At 39.2% G+C, this 14230-nt stretch overlaps 1 protein-coding gene across 1 annotated transcript; it reads left to right on the forward strand.

Annotated features, from left to right (window-relative positions):
• The first annotated feature begins 443 nt into the window (after positions 1-443).
• On the forward strand, positions 444-12766 carry LOC139475588 (uncharacterized). The gene is made up of 2 exons (XM_071258780.1): positions 444-686; positions 12596-12766. Exons 1-2 carry the CDS (start codon positions 444-446, stop codon positions 12764-12766), a joined length of 414 nt encoding a protein of 137 aa, XP_071114881.1.
• Positions 12767-14230: the final 1464 nt, after the last annotated feature.

Genomic DNA, 14230 nt, shown 5'->3' on the forward strand with positions numbered 1-14230 from the left:
TAACTCTGAATGGAAGAACCAAACGGCTGATCATATTCCAGAACACTCTGCATGTCATGGACAGGTTGGTGTTAAGTCTGAGTATAATTATTTTTCCAGCATTTTCGGAATCCGAATGTATGTTTTAAAAAATGCACCCCCCAACCCTTCCTCGGATAGAGAAGGAGAGAGTGAAAGAGAAAGGAAGGGGAGAGGGAGATGGAGAGAGGATAGAGGGAAATGAGAGAGTGAGATAGAAAGAGAGAGGAGATAGAGAAAGAAGAGATGGAGAAGAGCGAGGGATAGGGAAGGAGGAAAGACGAAGAGAGAGAGAGGATAGAGAGAGGATAGTCAGGATAGAGGTATGGGAGGAGGGTAGAGAGAAAGGGAAAGAGAATAGAGGGAGGAGAGACGGGGAGGAGCGAGGGGAGAGAGGATTGAGAAGGGAGAATCAGGACAGAGGTATGAGAGGAGAGAGGGAGGATCGACAGAACCAGAGTGAGGATAGAGAGAGAGGAGAGAGGGATGATCGACAGAACCAGAGTGAGGATAGAGAGAGAGGAGAGAGGGAGGATCGACAGAACCAGAGTGAGGATAGAGAGAGAGGAGAGCGAGAGGAGACAGAGAGTGGGAGAGAGAGGATGGAGGGAAGAGAGATACAGAAGAGGGAGAGTGAGGATAGAGGGAAGAGAGAGATAGAGAGGAGAGTGAGGGAGAGAGAGGAGAAGAGAAAAAGATGGAGAGAGAGAGAGAGGGGTAGAGAGAGAGAGTATATGTGTAGAGCTTTACTTTAATCTATCTCGACTGTCCACGAGAGAGCAGAGTGACCGAGAATGGAATATAATACCTTGACGTGGACTATTGAACGCGGTGTACAGTGATTCAGGTGACCGTTTGTCCAGGAAGGAAGGATTGTATTGATAATGTATCCCGATGAATAGGTATTATCAACGCCGAATGGCGACACAGAAAATGATTTTGTGTGTAAGTGTAACGCCACACTAAATTTCATTTTTTTTTACATATCAAGAATGGGACTTGTTTTCTAATTTGGTCATTATGAATATCATCATCAACATTATCATCTTCTCTGCAATATTCTATCAGTATTGCTATTGGTATTCTGATACTCAGAGTATAGTTCATGATTATAACAGTAATACGTTTTATTAGTATCACAACTGTCGATATGTTTACAAACATTGCTCAGGGCCCTTTTCAGCAAATCAAGACAGTGATAACCATCTAAACCTATTTATGTATTTATTAAGTTAAAAAAAATCGATATCATGCTCAAGTTAATCAGTGGTATATCATAATGTATAATATACTAAAATTATCAAACTTTCATCAGAAACCTTTGTCTGTGAGAATGAACACTGCAAATAATATTAACGATAAAAATGACGATGATGACACCACAAACTCTCAAAGCCATCCTCCCGAGTACCCATGCTCTGCTGGGTGCGCGGAGGTGACGTCAATTCAAAGCAGTCAAGGAGCGCGCTATGTGGGGCAGATCTGACAAAGCCTTCAAGGGTCAAGCAGAGAGCGGTCACCCATCCAGCTACCCACCGCCGTCCTTCTGCCCTCGGCTATAATAATACCGCCCACATGTGATCGGTGCTATTTCAGCTTGCTTCACATATTACATATTTCTGTCTCCAAGAAGCGCCATCCACATACAGGAAATATTACCATGGCTAAACATGTGAGTCATCTAACCTTCATTTCAGCGTTATCAGCAGATAGTGTCAAAACTACTATCATTAACCTAATCCAAATATTTTTAACGATAACCCGAATGTTGCTGACATAACTTAAGTCTGACCTTAACATGCTCCTTCAACGAAGGTCGTATGTACGTTAAGGTATTTGTGACCATTACTATGTCTGACGAGCGTATAAATGGTTATTATGCTGGACGTGAAACCAATACCAATTGTGATTTTGATTCTAATGGTGTCAGAGTGAGTTAGTGTTGTTTAAAGCCGCAGTTACAACATTACATTCGGTAGCCTATAAGTAATGACCTCACCCAGTGGTTGATAGCACCGACGTGGACACACTCTGTCGGGGCACGATGACACATTATCAGACAGGCGAGACTGTAACCACCCAATTCTCATTTTGTTCGGCACCTACGACATGTACGGGGTTGGGGGTTGGGGGTTGGTTGATGGGTGGGGGCTATTCTCCCCCGAGAATCTACAAAGGGCATAACATTTAAATATTCTAGATATATTGTAATAATACACTTCACACATTAATGGCAACTGAATGGTTCATGTATTTTGATATAATGCCACCGACACTGTTATGGCGACTAAATGTTCCATGTATTTCCATATAATACCACCGACACTGTTATGGAGACTAAATGTTTCATGTATTTTGATATTATGCCACCGACACTGTTATGGCGACTAAATGTTCCATGTATTTTGATATAATGCCACCGACACTGTTATGGCGACTGAACGTTCCATGTATTTTGATATTATGCCACAGACACTGTTATGAGGACTAAATGTTCCCTGTATTTTGATATTATGCCACCGACACTGTTATGGCGACTAAATGTTCCATGCATTTTCATATAATACAATCGACACTGTTATGGTGACTAAACGTTCCACGTATCTTCATATAATGCCACCGACACTATCATGGCGACTAAATGTTCCCTGTATTTTGATATAATGCCACCGACTCTGTTATGGCGACTAAATGTTCCATGTATTTTGATATAATGCCACCGACACTATCATGGCGACTAAATGTTCCATGTATTTTGATATAATGCCACCGACACTGTTATGGCGACTAAATGTTCCATGTATTTTGATATAATACCACCGACACTGTTATGGCGACTAAATGTTTCATGTATTTTGATATAATGCCCCGACACTGTTATGAGGACTAAATGTTTCCCGCATCTTGATATAATGCCACCGACACTGTTATGAGGACTAAATGTTCCCTGTATCTTGATATAATGCCACCGACACTGTTATGGCGACTAAATGTTCCCTGTATCTTGATATAATGCCCCAAAACTGTTATGAGGACTAAATGTTTCCCGCATCTTGATATAATGCCACCGACACTGTTATGAGGACTAAATGTTCCCTGTATCTTGATATAATGCCATCGACACTGTTATGGCGACTAAATGTTCCATGTATTTTGATATAATACCACTGATACTGTTATGGCGACTAAATGTTCCATGTATTTTGATATAATGCCACCGACACTATCATGGCGACTAAATGTTCCATGTATTTTGATATAATGCCACCGACACTGTTATGGCGACTAAATGTTCCATGTATTTTGATATAATGCCACCGACACTGTTATGGCGACTAAATGTTTCATGTATTTTGATATAATGCCCCGACACTGTTATGAGGACTAAATGTTTCCCGCATCTTGATATAATGCCACCGACACTGTTATGAGGACTAAATGTTCCCTGTATCTTGATATAATGCCACCGATACTGTTATGGCGACTAAATGTTCCCTGTATTTTGATATAATGCCACTGATACTGTTATGGCGACTAAATGTTCCATGTATTTTGATATAATACCACCGATACTGTTATGGCGACTAAATGTTCCATGTATTTTGATATAATGCCACCGACACTGTTATGGCGACTAAATGTTCCATGTATTTTGATATAATACCACCGATACTGTTATGGCGACTGAACGTTCCATGTATTTTGATATAATACCACCGATACTGTTATGGCGACTGAACGTTCCATGTATTTTGATATTATGCCACAGACACTGTTATGAGGACTAAATGTTCCCTGTTTTTTGATATTATGCCACCGACACTGTTATGGCGACTAAATGTTCCATGCATTTTCATATAATACCATCGACACTGTTATGGTGACTAAACGTTCCACGTATCTTCATATAATGCCCCGACACTATCATGGCGACTAAATGTTCCCTGTATTTTGATATAATGCCACCGACACTGTTATGGCGACTAAATGTTCCATGTATTTTGATATAATGCCACCGACACTATCATGGCGACTAAATGTTCCATGTATTTTGATATAATGCCACCGACACTATCATGGCGACTAAATGTTCCATGTATTTTGATATAATGCCACCGACACTGTTATGGCGACTAAATGTTCCATGTATTTTGATATAATGCCACCGACACTGTTATGGCGACTAAATGTTCCATGTATCTTGATATAATGCCACCGATACTGTTATGGCGACTAAATGTTCCATGTATTTTGATATAATGCCACCGATACTGTTATGGCGACTAAATGTTTCCCGTATCTTGATATAATGCCACCGACACTGTTATGAGGACTAAATGTTCCCTGTATCTTGATATAATGCCACCGATACTGTTATGGCGACTAAATGTTCCCTGTATTTTGATATAATGCCACCGATACTGTTATGGCGACTAAATGTTCCATGTATTTTGATATAATACCACCGATACTGTTATGGCGACTAAATGTTCCATGTATTTCCATATAATGCCACCGACACTGTTATGGCGACTAAATGTTCCATGTATTTTGATATAATACCACCGATACTGTTATGGCGACTGAACGTTCCATGTATTTTGATATAATACCACCGATACTGTTATGGCGACTGAACGTTCCATGTATTTTGATATTATGCCACAGACACTGTTATGAGGACTAAATGTTCCCTGTTTTTTGATATTATGCCACCGACACTGTTATGGCGACTAAATGTTCCATGCATTTTCATATAATACCATCGACACTGTTATGGTGACTAAACGTTCCACGTATCTTCATATAATGCCCCGACATTATCATGGCGACTAAATGTTCCCTGTATTTTGATATAATGCCACCGACACTGTTATGGCGACTAAATGTTCCATGTATTTTGATATAATGCCACCGACACTATCATGGCGACTAAATGTTCCATGTATTTTGATATAATGCCACCGACACTGTTATGGCGACTAAATGTTCCATGTATTTTGATATAATGCCACCGACACTGTTATGGCGACTAAATGTTCCATGTATTTTGATATAATGCCACCGACACTGTTATGGCGACTAAATGTTCCATGTATCTTGATATAATGTCACCGATACTGTTATGGCGACTAAATGTTCCATGTATTTTGATATAATGCCACCGATACTGTTATGGCGACTAAATGTTTCCCGTATCTTGATATAATGCCACCGACACTGTTATGAGGACTAAATGTTCCCTGTATCTTGATATAATGCCACCGATACTGTTATGGCGACTAAATGTTCCCTGTATTTTGATATAATGCCACCGATACTGTTATGGCGACTAAATGTTCCATGTATTTTGATATAATGCCCCGACACTATCATGGCGACTAAATGTTCCATGTATTTTGATATAATGCCACCGACACTGTTATGGCGACTAAATGTTCCATGTATTTTGATATAATGCCACCGACACTGTTATGGCGACTAAATGTTCCATGTATTTTGATATAATGCCACCGATACTGTTATGGCGACTAAATGTTCCATGTATCTTGATATAATGCCACCGATACTGTTATGGCGACTAAATGTTCCATGTATTTTGATATAATGCCACCGACACTGTTATGGCGACTAAATGTTCCATGTATTTTGATATAATGCCACCGATACTGTTATGGCGACTAAATGTTTCCCGTATCTTGATATAATGCCACCGACACTGTTATGAGGACTAAATGTTCCCTGTATCTTGATATAATGCCACTGATACTGTTATGGCGGCTACATGTTCTCTGTATCTTGATATAATGCCAACGACACTGTTATGGCGACTAAATGTTCCATGTATTTTGATATAATGCCAACGACACTGTTAAGGCGACTAAATGTTCCCTGTATTTTGATATAATGCCATCGACACTGTTATGGCGACTAAATGTTCCATGTATTTTGATATAATGCCACCGACACTGTTATGGCGACTAAATGTTCCATGTATTTTGATATAATGCCACCGACCCTGTTATGGCGACTAAATGTTCTCTGTATCTTGATATAATGCCACTGATGCAGCAACGGCGACCAAAGTGTCCATGTATCCTGCTATAATGCCACCGATCAAATATCCCATGTATTTTGATATAATTCTACCGTGAACAATGCTAAATGGGCGACAATACCAAATGTTTTGCTTGTTATGATATGATAAAGACAAACAGGTGATAATGTCAAATTGATCATAATTCCAAAACATGATCATAACGCAGGACTCGTTAAAACGCCAAACTGCTCAAAAAGCAAAACTGGTTATTACGCAAAAGTACACTTAATGGAAAACTTGCAATAACGCCAAACTGCCCCAAATAAAAAAAACTGGTTATAACGCCAAATTGGTCACAGCACCAAACTGTTATAATGCCAAATTGGTTATATTTCTAAGGTTGTCACTTGTTCAAAGGGAAGTCATAATAAAGAGGTTACAATGTATCGAATTCTAAAAGACATGAAAACAAATGAATAAAACTGAATCAAGCGGGGGAACATGTCATAAAAACAATATTATTATCGTTAATAAATATTATTAATAATAATTAACTTACCGATCAGATGTCCCTCGAACTATGTGGTGGCAACAGCGGAGACTTCATGGACTGCTGATCAAACTGAACGCGATATACGACAACAAGTAAAGTACGTTAACACTTAAACACACGTATGTGTGACAACAGACCGCTTGACAAGAACCGCCAGCATGGAGAGGGTTAGGCAACATTCAGTTACTACACGTGTGTAAGAAACGTTTCATTAACAAGAGCACAAAGCATGGACTACATGGACATATGAAGTTTCCTATGCACATCTACCCTCCCTATTTTTACACTGTCTGTTGGAGCAGCCTCTCTAACAAACACTATTAAACTGCCATTGATCCTGACACAGTTTTGTTGACTTGCTCATTAGCCTGTGTGCTTAGTGCTTAAATCACCAACACTTGTCTGGCCATAGTGTCACGTACTTTACCCGGGGTGTTCAGATCTCCCACAGGGAATGCCGACGTCAACAGTATCAACTTCGCATGTGATTCATGCTCTTCAGAGATGTTTGTCAGGTTTTGGGGCTACGTGGTGCAGTATATTAGAGCAATGAATTGATTCATCTGCTTGTGTGACGTGTGTTACACCTAGGGTCACAGCGTCTAACTTCTTTGTCTTCAGTAAACTACGGTTATAACGAACTCACAGGGACCACTGATTTTAGTTCGACATAAACGTAGGTCGTTACATATCTACATGTATGAACGGCAAATGGTTTGAGACATAAAGATATGTTCGTTATATCCGTTCGTTCGTTGTAAGCGTATTCGTTATAAACATAGTTTTGTGTAGTTGTCTAAGGCGATTCGATTTATTGTGCGGTAATTACCTCCCTTATGGGTGTCATATTAAATTCGGGGGCGGTGGGGTAGCCTAGTGCTTAAAGCGTTCCCTCTTCACGCTAAAGACCAGGGTTCGATTCCCGACATGGTTACAATGTGTGAAGTCCATTTCCGGTTCCCCTGCCGGGATATTGCTGGGATACTGCTAAAACGGCGCAAAATAAAATTCACTCACTCACTCAGACTCACTCAGATTCGATTGCCAGATTCGCCCCGATTATCACCCTTGGTTAGTCAGGAACATACTTATGCTCGTCAGTTTCAATCAAGTCCTGAATCATTTGACCTGTTTCTTTCATTGTGTACTCATACGCCGAGATATTACTAAATTACTGTCTCACTGAATAGTGTTATCTGTAATAACGGAGAAAATTGAATGAATATTGTTTTACGACGCGCTCAGATTCACTGAAACTAATCAGGTCGGCATGTCAATAATTGACTCAGGCAACCAGAGATTGACTAAATATTCATCAATGTCGTTGTACGATAACTCTTGAAAAACCTTGTCATACATTGTGACCAACCAATCTTCATTTTAGACGGCGCTTAATGATGTCCGGTGCAATTCACTATTAACTTGTGCCACATGTTCCCGTTGTTATTCAGGTGAATAATTGACAAGCCTTTGCCTGTGTTTGTGACCGGTGGTGCAGCACGTGGTATCATCCCTCCTTAAGAGATAAACACATGCTGAAGATATAATCGTGAAATGGAGATTTCTTACGATTATGGAAAGGGTTTGATCGCTTTTAATGACAAACATGGGAAATTGTTTAAACCAAGGTCATTCCCTCTGTGTGCGTGCGTGCGTGCTTTGTAAAACTATCCACAATCTAAAGTAATAGACACTGCAAGTATCATCATCCATGTGTTGCACTATTAGGCGACAGAGTGGCGTGACGTCTATCATTCTGTGTACTCTGCGAGGTCAGGAAAGAGAACTCGGTCGCCAATAAATAAGATATTTTTTTTTGTAAACACACATTGTCACCACGTGTTCTGATAAGCATTCAAATCCTCACGCCAAGAGCAAATTAATAGTAAATTCATGACATTTTCAAAAAGAATAATTCTCCTGTTTTTATTAAGTTTGCTTGATGTGGTTGTAAACATAAAAGAGTACTTTTTTTAATAAATAGTTTGTTCCAAAATAACTTTAAGAACAACAGTAGCAACAAAACAAATGTTCGTTGGACATGCTGAGTAATCAAAAAAAAATGTTTTGTGAAAATACATTTGACTTTCCCTCCTGGATGAAAATATATCATAAATATGTCTGCAACAAAACTATCACATGGTCGGTCCATCAGTGAGTGAGTGAGTTGGGTTTAACACCGCTTTTGACAGTATTCCAGTTATATCGCGGCGTGTCAGCTTAATGTGGGAGGAAAGCCCGAAGTGAAGCAGATCTCACATGTTTACCACTTCGGTGAACCCACGTGCACGGGTATGGTGCTGACAAACCTAGAAACATAATTGGGTTTAACGTCGGTATATAAGTTTTAATACATTTATTTGTGATGCGGGGACACAACCTAGAGATGATGAAATATCCAACACAGTTGACATTGGGGCCAGTATGTGATGCACTAAGGACCATGGTCAAGGCTATTGGATTCAAACACATTACAAGCGGACCTTGGAAGATGCGTCGTCGCGAATAAACATATAGGTGTATTTTTTGCCAGAAATTTACACTATGGTGCAAAGGTTGTCCTCATGTTGCAGTATGGATAATATGAAAGTAATAAAAGCTGTACACACACTTGCTTGTTGAAGATTCCTCACGGTCAAATCCTCCACGCCGAATCACATCGCCAAGGAAAATGTGGTAGATATCAACTTTATATATTGTCGATGAAACGTTGTGTCAAATATTGGTGTGAATTGTTAAATATTTGATATTCACGGTTTCCTAAACATGTTGTGAAATGTTGTATCGGGTATTTACTAATGGTAAAACCAACCAAAGAAACATATTTAAGAAAATTTAAATTATTTAATTTGCCATGCAATGAATGTTACAAAATATGATTATGATCTGCAGGTTCTATGCAGTGTTAAAATGTATAACTGGACTGTGTTCTGTGGAAGATATGTACCACGGGTCGATGGCCTACATTTTGATCTGAATAAAATATTTATGTTACATTAAGCAGTCAGATTTCTTTTGAAATTGCATTGGCCAATATAACGCCGAACTAAAATAATCTAGACGTCAACTATCGGCTATAAGGTGAGTATTCGACAGCTTCGTTATACTGGACGTCAATACTGATTTACAATAAATGTAATATACATGCATCTGTAGATACTTTCCATGTCCTAATAGTTTGTTTCGAAAACAGAAGAATGTACATACCAAGTTAATATTACATGCATCCATCAGGAACCCAATTCAACTGCAAGAAACAAAGAATGTTAAGCTTGTATAATATATATATATATATATATGAGCTTAACATTCTTGTGTCTTGCAGTTGAATTGTATATCCCATGTAAAGTCACATCAACATTCACATCCCTTGTAAAGTTCATATATATGTATATATATATATATATATATATATATATATATATATATAGAGAGAGAGAGAGAGAGAGAGAGAGAGATATGAGCTTAACATTCTTTGTTTCTTGCTGTTGAATTGTATATCCCATGTAAAGTCACATCAACATTCACATCCCTTGTAAAGTTCATATATATATATATATATATATATATATATATATATATATATATAGAGAGAGAGAGAGAGAGAGAGAGAGAGAGAGAGAGAGAGATAGATATATAGATAGATAGATATCAACTTAACATTCTTTGTTTCTTGCTGTTGAATTGTATATCCCATGTAAAATCACATCAACATTCACATCCCTTGTAAAGCTCATATATATAGATATATATGAACTTAACATTCTTTGTTTCTTGCAGTTGAATTGTATATCCCATGTAAAATCACATCAACATTCACATCCCTTGTAAAGTTCATATATATAGATATATATATCTACTTAACATTCTTTGTTTCTTGCTGTTGAATTCTATATCCCATGTAAAGTCACATCAACATTCACATCCCTTGTAAAGCTCATATATATATATATATATATATATATATAGATATATATGAACTTAACATTCTTTGTTTCTTGCTGTTGAATATATTTATATGATGCAATTGAAATGTTCCTTTTAAGGAACACTATATTATTCATATAATGACACATATATATAATGCAATTGAAATGTTCCTTTTAAGAACAACCATATTATTAATAATCATTAATGCAACGTTATCTTGGCCATTATATTTCATGCGTTTCTGCAAAAGAATGTTTCATTTTTCGTAAAATAGTTTTGTCCCTTTAAATTACATTGACTGGTTTGCTTGTTATTTTTGCCATCTTATTACCGCTGAGAAACTGGAAGGGTTAACTTAAGTGATATAAATCCTGGTATTGATCGAGTTCAGGGAGTTCGAATGTAACAGTCCGTTGCTGTACTCAAGTGGTACGATACGTATTATGTTTATTCCTGTCTGGAGTAAACTGAAGACGTCCTGTTATATTCTGTTTTTTTTATTCTGTGACGCTTGACGTCCATGTGCGTTTTGTGAGGTTTGTTCTTGTCCTTCCTAATTCCATGACTGCTACACAAATCACGCCCATGACAAGCGAATCCGTGTACCTGCATTATCAGTGCAAGAGATAACGGAAGAGAGGAAGGTTTTGTCGTGAGCCGGTAGGTTGCCTCACGTGTTGGAAAATGAATCATGTGACGGCGTGTTCCTGATTAACAGTTTGACATTTCTGAGGGCGCCAACATCATGAAGTTCATTTGCACCCCGTCACTCCACCACAGTGCCCTTTTAAATGGAAAGGGATGTTTCGGTTGCACGCGGAACTCCTGCTCCCAAACGTGGTGTTCACAACAATATTTGTTTGTTTGTTTTTTAACGCCGCACTCAGCAATATTCCTGCGGTCTGTTAATAATCGCATCTGGACCAGACAATCATGTGATTGACGTCATGCACATCGATCCATGCGATTGGGATTCATCAGTGATGACTAACACTTGTAATAGCCACAGGTTCATTAAAAACTTTGGAAATCTCTCCCGTCATGTTTATCGTGTCGGCCATTTTGACGTCTTGGACTTGATGTAAATGTATTACGACGCGCTGTCATTACTGAGGTAGTTCTTAACAGACCCTTCCCATCTAATGACGGTATTATTTGAGTGCATTTGTTGACAGAAACTACAAAAGTTGTTCATCTTGAGCATACATATGCTCAAGTCACCTCTCGTTTTGAGGAACTATTTTTTTCCGCGATACAGCTTTTAGTTGTGCGGCTGTCAGTGTAACCTGAAGTCACACGTACTAAATATAATTGTGTGTAGATCAAGGTCTTCGTCCTTTGAGGTACAAATAGTGATATAAAGCTCCGACGTTCGTACAGTTTGGCCCTTACTCTATGGAGGTTCATACTCCAATGAACTCACACAAAGTGAAAGTCAGTTCTTAAATATACTGGCCAAAAAAAGAAACGCATAGCTCACATCTGTTTTTCAAACTTGAATCCTATTAAAGATGAAGGCTTGAACTCAATATAAATGTCATCGCTAACTGTGAATATTGACCTTACACTAATTTATTGCACCCGAACACACCATTTGGTGACTTGTCGCCAAAATACAGCATCTTGAAACCAAACTGGGAGAAATTGCATGGAGAAAAAACTGTAAGCATGCTGCACGTGCAAATACGTCTACTTAACCTTTCTACCGATGGGTATAAAAAATTGGCAGTCCTGCTGCGAATCACTCTCCGGTGTTCTGTATACGTGACTCTCATGATGCCAAGACTGAATGAAGACTGTAGAAACAGAGCCATTGGATGTCTGGAAGCTGGAGAAAGTCAGACATCTGTAGCCAGGCACTTTAACGTGAGGCAGAGTACCATTTCTCGTCTGTGGCAGCACTACAGACTGCGCAACTCTATAAGAGATCGACCGAGAAGTGGAATACCCAGGGTCAAAACTGCGGTGCAGGACCGCTTCATCCGGGTGTTGCATCTTCGCAACCGGACAATCAGCGCAGCATACACAGCTAACAATGTTCCTGGTCTTCGTAGAGTCTCAGCGCAAACCATCAGAAATCGTCTAAGACAGCATGGGATACGGCCAATGAGACCATATACAGCGCCCGTTCTGCGGCAACATCATCGTCGTGCACGTCGTCTGCAATGGAGCAGAAATGTTCGACCATGGACCCTAGTGCACTTGAAAAGGATATGGTTCAGTGATGAGTTTCGCGGTTATCTGTATCGCCATGATGGTAGGATGCGTGTCTACAGACGGAGAAATGAACGCTACACTCGACACTGTATTCATGAAGTCGACCGATACGGCGGTGGACGTTTCATGATGTGGGCAGGCATATCCGTGAATGGTAGGCCAGATCTGGTGCACGTGCAGGGAAATTTAACTGATGTACGCTACCGTGATTAAATCCTTCAACGTCACCTTATTCCCGCCATTGTCGTCAGAAGAGAGATTTTCCAGCAAGACAACGCAAGACCGCATACTGCACGTGTTACCATGGGTTATCTGGCCCACAGCAATGTTACTGTGCTGCCATGGCCCTCCAAATCGCCTGATCTAAACCCCATTGAACATTTGTGGGATCTGCTAGACAGACGTGTACGACGCCGACAGCCTCAACCACAGACGCTTCAACAGCTGAACCATGCATTGCAGGATGAGTGGAGAAGGATTCCACAACGCCAGATTCGACGACTCATACAGTCCATGCACAGGCGGTGCAGAGCTGTGATCGATGCTCGTGGTGGTAACACCCGGTACTGACTTTGGCACAGTTCCATCACAGACACAGACGTCCCTTAGAACATTAAAAGACTGTTTGTAGTGTAAGAATCATGTGCCTCATCCTGTGTAAAGTTTGGTTGTTGTATCTTCATTATTTATTGTGTAATCCTATTTCATTAAACATGTAATGAAACACTGATTATTCTGTTATGCGTTTCTTTTTTCGGCCAGTGTAATTTTCACCGATATTTTGCCTTTTACGCCCAATGGAATCTGTTTCGGCAGATAATCGAGACTGGTTACTTTCTGACGTGGACGTTTATAGTTATGAGGAAACGCGTATATCACTTGAAAAAATAGGTTTTCAACATCTCCTGGATGACAGGAAAATACAATGAATTTTTTTATGCGCCTTTGACTTTGAAAATGCTATGTACGGCTAACGGTATCCCAGGCAAGATATTTGTTTTAACGTTGAAGGTATTCATCAGAATCCCAAAATAGCATTCTTACCCGGGTCATGACGCAATTTTCAAGTCCAGCTCGACGCCCTGGGTAGTTTAAATATATCATTCTGTGATCAGACGAGTATTTGTTTTAACATACTTATGCCCACCTGACTTCAACTACGCTTTAAAGGAAACCTAAAAAATATACCACTATGGTCTTTCATTGAATGAAAAGACAGAAGCATTTTCTTTATAAAATTGTATTGTTTCACCTTCCAGTCATTCTTATATGACTTAATAAGTGTTTTTTTGCAGTTGGGGAACACCTGGTGTCATTACTGTTTGATTGTGATTCATAAACACATGTTTATAGAGTCGGAATTGGACAATGGACAATGCTTCATATGATTATTGAATAAATTTTGGCGTTTTTAATTAATTTTGCAATTGTTTGTTCTTAGTTCAATCACCAAATAAAAGCTTTTCATACTT

This window comes from Haliotis cracherodii, unplaced genomic scaffold (genome assembly GCF_022045235.1).
Source record: "Haliotis cracherodii isolate W230 unplaced genomic scaffold, xgHalCrac1.p SCAF_3, whole genome shotgun sequence".
NCBI lineage: Eukaryota > Metazoa > Mollusca > Gastropoda > Lepetellida > Haliotidae > Haliotis > Haliotis cracherodii.

Excerpts from the sequence above, each read along its gene's own strand:
- LOC139475588 (XM_071258780.1), top strand. The coding sequence starts at position 444 with ATGAGAGGAGAGAGGGAGGATCGACAGAACCAGAGTGAGGATAGAGAG. Across the intron at positions 687-12,595 it reads AGAGAGAGATAGAGAGGAGA|AGTCTCAGCGCAAACCATCA; the intron begins GTGAGGGAGAGA and ends TGGTCTTCGTAG.